The 9,201-nt window shown below is 36.6% G+C and overlaps 1 protein-coding gene across 5 annotated transcripts in view; it reads right to left on the bottom strand.

Moving 5' to 3' along the window:
- Window positions 1-9,201, bottom strand: part of LOC141507278 (uncharacterized) — a 36,127-nt gene that overhangs the window by 5,903 nt on the left and 21,023 nt on the right. For 2 of the 5 annotated variants that reach the window (XM_074214792.1, XM_074214788.1), the window contains exons 2-3: window positions 7,446-7,774; window positions 139-188 (exon numbers count right to left, since the gene is read on the bottom strand). In XM_074214792.1, the coding sequence (XP_074070893.1) occupies window positions 139-169 (31 nt within the window). In that variant the 5' untranslated portion in view covers window positions 170-188; window positions 7,446-7,774. Of the gene's footprint in view, window positions 1-138; window positions 189-4,579; window positions 5,066-6,317; window positions 6,446-7,445; window positions 7,775-9,201 lie in introns of those variants that run through there. The other 3 variants (XM_074214789.1, XM_074214790.1, XM_074214791.1) reach the window with 3 other exon arrangements.

Raw genomic sequence — 9,201 nt, forward strand, 5'->3', positions numbered from 1 at the left:
AGGGAGGGAGAGAGAGAGAGAGAGAGAGAGAGAGAGAGAGAGTGTGTGTGTGTGTGTGTGTGTGTGTGTGTGTGTGTGTGTGTGTGTGAGTGGGTGTGTAAGGGGGCATTTGAAGATCACTAAAAACAGAATTCTCACCTTTGGGAAATATCCTAGGTCTTCTCCCCATTTGGCTACAAAAGGATTTCCTGAGAGGGAAAATATTTTGTTACTATGTGGCAAGAATTATAGCTCTAATGTCCCTTCTCCCTCCTGATGAGCTTTGAAAAATAAGTCAAATAATTGGCTGCCATGAAAACTGATCCCACTCTGAGTCATTTCTTTAATCCTCTTCCTCTTGTCTTCATTCTATAGTATTATATATCAGTTATTATCTCTTTTCCAAATGTGAAGCTAGTAACAGTTTTTTCAGGCCTTTCCTCTTATCTATCCCTTTTCCTATTCCATATTGGCTCCTAAGATTGGTATATGTATGGATGTTCAGTCATTTCAATTATGTCTGACTCTTCATGGTCTCCTTTTAGAAGTTTTCTTGGCAAAGTTACCAGAGTGATTTGTCATTTTCTTCTCCAGCTGGTTTTACAGATGGAGAAACTGAGGAAAAGAGGATTAAGTGACTTGTTCAGAATCACACAACTAGTAAATGTCTGAAGCTGGATTTGAACTTAGGAAGATGAATCTTTCTGATTCCAAACCCAGTGCTTTACTCAGTGTAATCAATCTACTAATAAAATCTATTCTATTGAAAAGAATTGATTAAAGGAGAAGTGGTAAAGTAGAAACAATATTTGCATGTAACATCACTGGCAAAAGTAATTCTTTTACAGAGAATTGGCACATCTACAGGCAATTCACCTATGTAGCAGACCTATATTTATATACATTTTGTTTATACACAGATATGTTTAGGTGCAGACCCACATACACACACATACATATGTGGTTATATGTATATATGTCTATATAATATATATTTAAGTTATATATTAGATATATATTTGCTAGTGACGGTTATGGAAATATGTTGAAAACGATTTTACATGTATAACCTATAGCATATTGTTCACTACCAGTAGGAGGGTGGTAGAAAAATGTGGAACTCAAAAGTTTGCAAAAGGATGAATGTAGAAAACTTCTACATGTAATTGGAACAATACATTTAAAATATCTACATTTGTTATTAAAGTTTAAAATTAAATAATGGTGTGGGGGATATAATATACACACATACATGTAAGTACTCTGGATCAGTTCTACCCTTAGCCAACTTTCCTTTTACACAAATGCTACAGAATGAAGGTAGAGAAAAATCATACAATCATTCAGATTGGGTTCAGTATAAATCTGTTACCCAACCTCAACTGGGTCTCTCTGATATGCAATCCTTCTATAACTCTTTTAGCAATTCACTATCCCACTCTCCATGGAGGCTCTCCCAAACTTTTGTATCCCTTCTCAAACCTGCCATGGCTCTTCCTTTCCCTACTCTTTTATGTTGAAATCCTCACTTCATATTTTTTTAATGTTGTAGTTTTATTTCTATTGTTAAATATTTCTCAATTAGTTTTTTCCAATTTTTAAAAATTTATTTATTTTGAATTTCACAATGTTTCCCCTGATCTTGCTTCCCTCCCCCCACCTCCCACAGAAGGCAGTCTGTTAGTCTTTACATTGGTATACATTGATTTAAGTTGAATCTCACTTAATGTTTTACAGAAAAAATTGAGGCCATTTCACCATTTCACTTCTTCATCCCTCTTCACTGACTGTCACTCAGATATCTTCTGCCACATTTTCCTCATTATCTCTTACAGTCTTACATTATGAAGTAAATTTTCTCCCTAACAAGGCTAATTCCTCTTTTTTTATTCAAGTGATCTCATTTCATTCCATCTCCTCCAACAGATTACCTCCTCTGTCATCTCTACACTTTCATTTATTTCCAATCACTCCTTATTCTCCAGGCTCATCCCCTATAACTTGTAATCATATTCATGTTTCCCCTATCTTCAAAAAATTCTCACTTGATCTTTTCATTCTAACTATCATCCTATATATCTCTTCTACACTTTGTAGATGTATTCCTGGAAAAGACTGTCTACTATAGGTGTCTCCACTTTCTTTTCTCACTCTTTACCCCTTACAATTTGCCTTCTGACCTTATCCTTCCATTACAATTGATCTCTCAAAAGAAACCAATGATTTCTCAGTTGCTAAATCCAGAGGCCTTTTCTTAAACTCTTTTCTCTCTTGGTTTTCCTCCTACCTATCTGATCAGTCAATCCTCTTTGCTGAATCCTCTTTCAGATCATGCCCTCAAACCCTAGGTAGCCATCAGGGTTCTATCCTGGGTCTCCCTCCATACTATTTTACTTAGTGATCTCATCAATTTCATGCTTCAAAAGGTCAAGGTACATCACTGCATCTTAGGCCATCTTCAGTCATCTTAATCTATGTCTTGCAACTGAGTCCAATGATGCTGGAGGAAAGAATGAGGACTTTGCACAGTCTGTCTCATGTAAATCCAAATTATTTGTAAGTCAGGACATTGCAATGATGTCACTGGTCTTCTTTGAGAACAAAGGACTAATAACAACAATAACAATTTATGTTGCTGAAATCACAGATCTGGTCAATCTAAAGCCACTAGTCATTACCCATCTTTCAAAAGAAGAATTTGCAAACTATAAGTGATTTATGAAAGTGTGTTCCACAAATCATAAATCAAGGTTTTTATTATAAAATATAAAAACATGCTTAAAAAACACATATTGAGAGAAGTGCAAATTAAAACAACTCCAAGGTTGCCTCTTATTCCCTGAAGATTGGCAAAGATAAGGCAATGATCAGAGCAATCAATGCTTCGGGGACTGTTGCTTCAGGCAGGTAACATAATGTACTGTTGATGGAGCTATAAAGTGGTCAGTTTGGCATTATTCAAAAACATTGAGCGTAATTGTCTCTTTGGCCTGGAAATCTCACCAGTGGGCATATTAATACCTCAAGGAAGTAAAACAAAAGGTCTGATGTATGCCAAAATGTTCATGGTGATTCCCTTTGTCATATCAAAGAGTCAAAAATAGATGCCAATTGACTAGGTAATAACTGAAAGAGAAATGCATTCTATGCATGTAACAAAATGGATAAAGAAAACATGAATATAAGGAAATCAAAAAACTGTGGGAAGAAATGTAAACTGATGAAATAAGTCAGTAACAAAAATAACTACAATATCATAAATGAAAGAATCACCAGAATGGTGAACTTTTGAATGGGGGGAAAAAAACTATGAAAATCCATAGCAAAGAATAAAGGAATAATTCTGGAGAAGAGTTGAGTAAATAAATCAGTTTCTTCCTCTTGAGAATAGTATAGCCTGGGAAGTCTCAAAAAGTAAATATTCTCCTATAGACTACAACAGAACTAACTGCTCTGGTGGTTCTGACTCAACCCAGAGTGCCTTTTCTCTCTCACCTCTAGTCCATCCAATATACACATGTCAAAATGATACCATAAAATACAAAATTCTGATCATGTGACTCCTCTGTTAGAAAGCTCTAATGCATGACCCAGTTTTGGGTGTCCTGAGCCCCCTTTGGGTGGTCTTGTGAAGCCTACAGACCTCTTATCAGAATTTACTCAGGGTAAAATAATACGTAGGGTTACAAAGGAAACTGATTATATTGAAAAGAACAAGTTCATAATCTAAACTTTTTGAGGCCATTGGGTTTTGATTTGGGGTTGTGTCTTGGGATTTTTTCCCCTTTGGTAGTATAGCAAATGCTTGTTGAATGTGTTTCTTTATTTCTCCCCCAATATGTTTCCATGACATTAGTAATATCTATCCTGGCAAAGAGACTTTTTATATATTTATCAGCAAAGCAAATCTTGGCTTAAGTTGCCTAGGGATAACCTATGGGAAATCTAAGACTACCCTTGTGGGTCAGACAAGAACTCCAACAGATTTTATCTAAAGATTTCTGTTTAACAGTCTCAATAAACATTTGAGTGTTTTCATGCAATCTCAGTAAGAATGAAAACAACAAAAAAAAACCCCAAACCATTATTAGAGTCAATTCTGGGAATGAGTTAGTTTTGTTGTACCAAAACTCTTCTCCCCCCAACCTGAATTCCCACATACTAACCCATTATCTTCTCAAAATTCTTCTCAAGATAATGATATCATGATAAATGATGATTTTCTTTGGAGGGGAGGGAGGAAAGTATAACTTGGGAAACCACTTTGGAATATTATAATTGAAAATATTATCATTAAAACCATTTTGGAATATTATAATCAGGATTAGAATCAATGACCTTGCTTACCTCAGTTTAGAGATGGAAAGGACATTAGAAGAATATTGAAATCAGTTTCATTTTAAGATGAAGAAAGCACTGTTAATAGACTTGCTTGGTCTAATCATTGAGTATCTTATTAAGAAACCAAACCTTCTTGACTTTTAGTCCAATGAACTATCTTAGAATGACACTACTCCCTGTCACTATTCAGATGAGAAAACTATTAACTAGATCAAGGTTATACAGGGTAGCATTGGGACCAGTTAGTATTTGAACCTACCTTTGACTTCAGAAAATCAGACAACACTCTTTTCAATGCCTAATCAGTCCTCTTCAAATCCTCCCAACTCTACAGAGCCTTGCATTTGCTTCTCAGCTGCTTTTCTGCTAAAGGATTGTCAGGGTCTCCCTGATCTAGGTTTACTGAATTGATTGACATCCTCTCTTCTCTGTCGAGCATTTAAAGACCTTCAATCCTTTCCTATTTCCATTTCTGGCCATAAGAAAATTCTATTATTTTTATACCTGAAAAAAAAATTCTTCCCAGCATATAGAGGAAGTACCAAAAGATCTCTTAGCAATTAGAACTTCTGAGCTAGAAAAAGGAAGTGGGAGTTCTTTTTGTAGTTTTTGGATATTTTGTGGCAACCAAGAGAGGAAGGCAAAGGGACTAAATCCCCAGTACAAAAATAGAGTAGCTAAAAGTATAATCAGTCAATAAAAAATAGCGCTCTCTCTCCTAAGAGGGCTGGGTCCTAGGATGCAGAGAAAGGGAGAGATATTGCTTCAGATACTTACAGTTAAACTGAACCTTTAATGTCTCTGTCTCAGTAAAGGATCTGAGTTGTCCTTGACATCACAAAATAGTAGATGTCCTTTGTCCATCTGCAGTCAGAGTTGCCCCACCCATCTCTAAGAGACCATTCAGTCAGGGATGTGCAGAAATAGGTATATAACTGGTTCACTGAATACAAGCTGCTTTTTCTCAAAGTCGTACTAACTACTATTAGATATGCTCTGAATAATGAAACTTAGTCTGGAGTGACTGAATGGTTCTTTTTATTAAACTTTCCTGCCAGAAAGGGCAATTCCCCTAGGGGGAGACCCCCCAATTGTGACAATGCCCAAACATAAATAATTTGAGAGGCTTTCTCCTCTCCCTTCTGAGTCCTGATAGGCTCTCATCATTGGGGGTACAATCTAAATGATAATACTCACCTCACAACATCCCTTATCATATTCCCCTCTCCCTGGTCATATGACACATGTTATGCTTATAAGCTTAAATCATCATGGGGTGGAGTGTATATTAATATGCATAAGATTTATTAAGGCAAGCACACTTGTGAAAGGTCAGGGACCCTAGGTCAACCCCTGACCCCTTGAGCTGGTTTTTGACCTCCATCTGGCCAAAGGGTCAATGATTAGTCAGGATCATCTCTTTTATAATCTCTCCTTTTGTTTCATTTCCACATTCCTGCTTGTAATTTGTGTCCTTTCTGCCTAATCAATTGCCCAGAGACTCTTGCCTTTATAATGACTATTCTGATAGATCCTAACAATACCCTCTCATATCCTGTGGAAACTAAATACTCAAGAACTTCCCAGATTACTAAATTTCTTGTTGGTTCTAAACAACTGGACATCCATATCCTCTCCATCCTTCTTCAGACCCCTTCCACAGAGGACTCACTTTTTGTCAAACATGACATTCATCAGTCAGGGATACCAAGTGATACAGTAGAAATATTGCTTATTTTGAAAATAAGAGAAATCCAGGATAAAAATCTTTGCTTTGCTTCTTGCTGCCTATTGGTCTTGGAAAAAGTCACTTCCTCACCCCTAAAATGAGGGGAGGTGGTCTCTAAGGGTCATTTTAGCTCTAAATCTATGATCTTTCGGCTGGGTGAGTTTTCAAGCTCCAGTCTCTTCCTCTCCCCACCTCTTCCAGCCCCCCAGGATAACACAGATTATGGGTAATTAAGACAAAATGCATGTTTTATTCATGTTGCTGTTACCTGGAGTTTTTGGAGATGTGTTGAATGCGAAAGATAAAGCTGATTTAAAAGATGGATATGCAGCTTCCCTTTTTGGTAAAAAAAAATGTTTTGCTAAAAACATTGAATCAGCACATCCATTTTGAGCTCTGGAACATAAGATGGAGCACAAATTAAACAGTCCAGCAAAAAGGAAAAAAATCCCTTTTCCCCATCCCCCATAACCTCTCCCCCTTTTCTCCCAGTACTCTATCCTCTCTTCCCATTTGCATGTCTTAAACTTGATTTAGCCTTGCATGAAAATCACCTGCTCATATTTAATAGAAGAATAGAGAGAAATGACCAGAGTTCCTGGAAACCAATAGAGGGGAAAAATAAATCGTGCTTTGTTAGGGTTTTACAAGAGCATCCCAACAGCAGCAGCAATTTTTTTAGACCAAAACTCATAGGCAAAAGGATTCTCCGATTAATGATCTTTACAATGGCAAGAAAGAGAATATCCATGATTTTATGCATTCAAAATAATATTTATATTTATAGAACCTAACCTGGGGTCTGTGCTTTAAAATATTTTTGATAATTATATTTTGATGTAACTATTTTCTTTTGTAATTCTATGCTTTTTGTTTTATATGTTTTAAAACCATTAATTCAAGAAATATTTTGGAATTTTTTTGAAAAGACTAATTTATTATTTTTGTAAAAACATTTAGTTTTTTATTATGAATTTTGTAGATATCAGTAAGCATGAACATTTCCATATACAAAGAACAGAAAAAAAAGATTACATATGAAACTAATATTCTCACAGGCCCCTTGATTTTTAAAAAGTGTATATTAAATTTAATATGATAATACCAAAGCTACTCTGTTTCCTTGCATCCACAACTTAAATTCCTTCAGCTCTCCTCTGTTTTTTAATGTTGCACACTTCCCTTTCTTTCTTCCTTCTTCCCTTTTTTTCTTCCTTCCTTCCCTCCTTTTTTTTTCTTTTTCACTATCACAGCTCCTCATTCCCCCTGCCTCATAATTCTTCTGTGTCTAAATGAGTTCTTTCCCTTATAATAACTGACACAGTCAAGGAAAAAAAATAATACATTGCTTGTAACTGAAAAATACATGTCTTATTGTGCTCATAAAATACATTACCTCTTTGAGAATTTGCTTTATCATTAGTCTTTTGGAGACAGGGTTCATTGATCAAAATTCTTAAGTCTTTTAAAGTTATTTTTCACTACTCAGTTTCTTGAAGTTATTTCATTTCTATTGAAGATTTATTCTCTCTCTCTTAGATCCTTCACTAAGTAGGGAAAACTTGATTTAACTGAAACCTCTTGAAATCAGACTTTTCCAATGTCCTGATTTAGAAACTTTTGAAATGCCCTGGTTCTTTCTCTTGTATCCTTATAACTCCTTCTGGTTGAGAAGTTCTCTGATGAGATGAGAGTTCTCTGATGGTATTTGATGATGTGGAAATGCTAGGAAGAAAGCAAAGAATTAAATTGTGTTTTTCTATAGTAGACCGTATCATGTGCTATTCTGGCTTTGTTATTCTGAGAAAAAAAACATGTTTTTGTAATATTCCTTGCTACTTTCTCTGAGAAACACTCCAGAGGAAAATCTTCCCTTAAGCCTGACCTTGAACTGATAATAGTCACCCTTAGGACTCTGTCTCTCAGCTGCTGATGGGAGGAGCCCACAAGGCTAGGGAAACAGGAAGAAACCCATCATGCTAACAAGTATTAACAGTTTTCCCCCCAAAATGAGCTTTTGTTACCCTTGAATACTCTAACATAATGCTCTTCACTACATCTGCCCTCATCCATAAACCTCTCTCAGTTCATGATGTTTGTCCTTCAGTCTCAAGGAGAACCACATCAGGGAGGTGATGCCATGACAAACACGTGTACTGGATTTGGGGGAGGGAGTGCTGTATTGAGTCACCAGCCTCACTTACTCCTCCAGAGTCATCTGGGTCCAGTGGCCAGATATGAGTCAGGACAAATGGAGATGGCCCTGGATGTGAGCCAGTCAGGATTAAGTGACTTGCCCAAGGTCACACATTTGACTATCCTCTGAACTATCTAAATCTAATTTTTCTTCCAGCTAGTTGCTTATTCATTAAGAAGAGAATCCCCCAGGCACCTTGCACCTGGAAAGTAAAACTTATCTACCTTTATTACCCTGAGTCCTGAGTTTTTATGAAATTCTTTTACTATTCATATTATCTCATCACAAGTGACCCAAACTACATCACTTGGAACCCAAGGTGGAGCACATCAACTCTCTGACTTTCAGGTCAGGCATTTTTTGTAAGTCATACTCTGCCCAGGTACTTTACCTAGCTGAGATCAGTAGCCTAGAAGCAGTAGCCTAGAAACCCAGATAGCATTCTCTTGGGATCAACAGAGGGTACCTTTCTATTTCTTCTGCAGGACTTGGTTAGAGGCAAGTGTCATTAAGGTCTTCACCCAGGTGGTCAACCTGCAACAGGCTGCAGTCTGGGATTGTACCACTGTCATGCTACAGGGATATTTTTAGGGCTTACACAGTTTATAACATGTTATCATCATGGGACAATCTTTTCTGTGCCAAGAAACTCCCCTTGGGTCTGTATTTTGTGTAATTGGGGCAAATTTAGTCTTCAACACTTCAAAAAGAAAAGTCTTGCATTTTTTGGTAACTGTACCACCTCAGTACAATTTGAGTTATATAGAGAAGTGGGACTCTCTTCTGCAATCACAATAATGAAAGATGACTTATTTGCAGGCCTTCAAGGCACTTATGCAACATCATAATTTGTGGAAAAATTATAAAATGATTCTAACTAAAATTGCTCCTGAAAAAGAGTGTAGAGAATCACCACGACTAGATATTCTTGAGGACCTTCTCCTCTACTCTTCAA

Source organism: Macrotis lagotis, chromosome 1 (assembly GCF_037893015.1).
Source record: "Macrotis lagotis isolate mMagLag1 chromosome 1, bilby.v1.9.chrom.fasta, whole genome shotgun sequence".
NCBI lineage: Eukaryota > Metazoa > Chordata > Mammalia > Peramelemorphia > Peramelidae > Macrotis > Macrotis lagotis.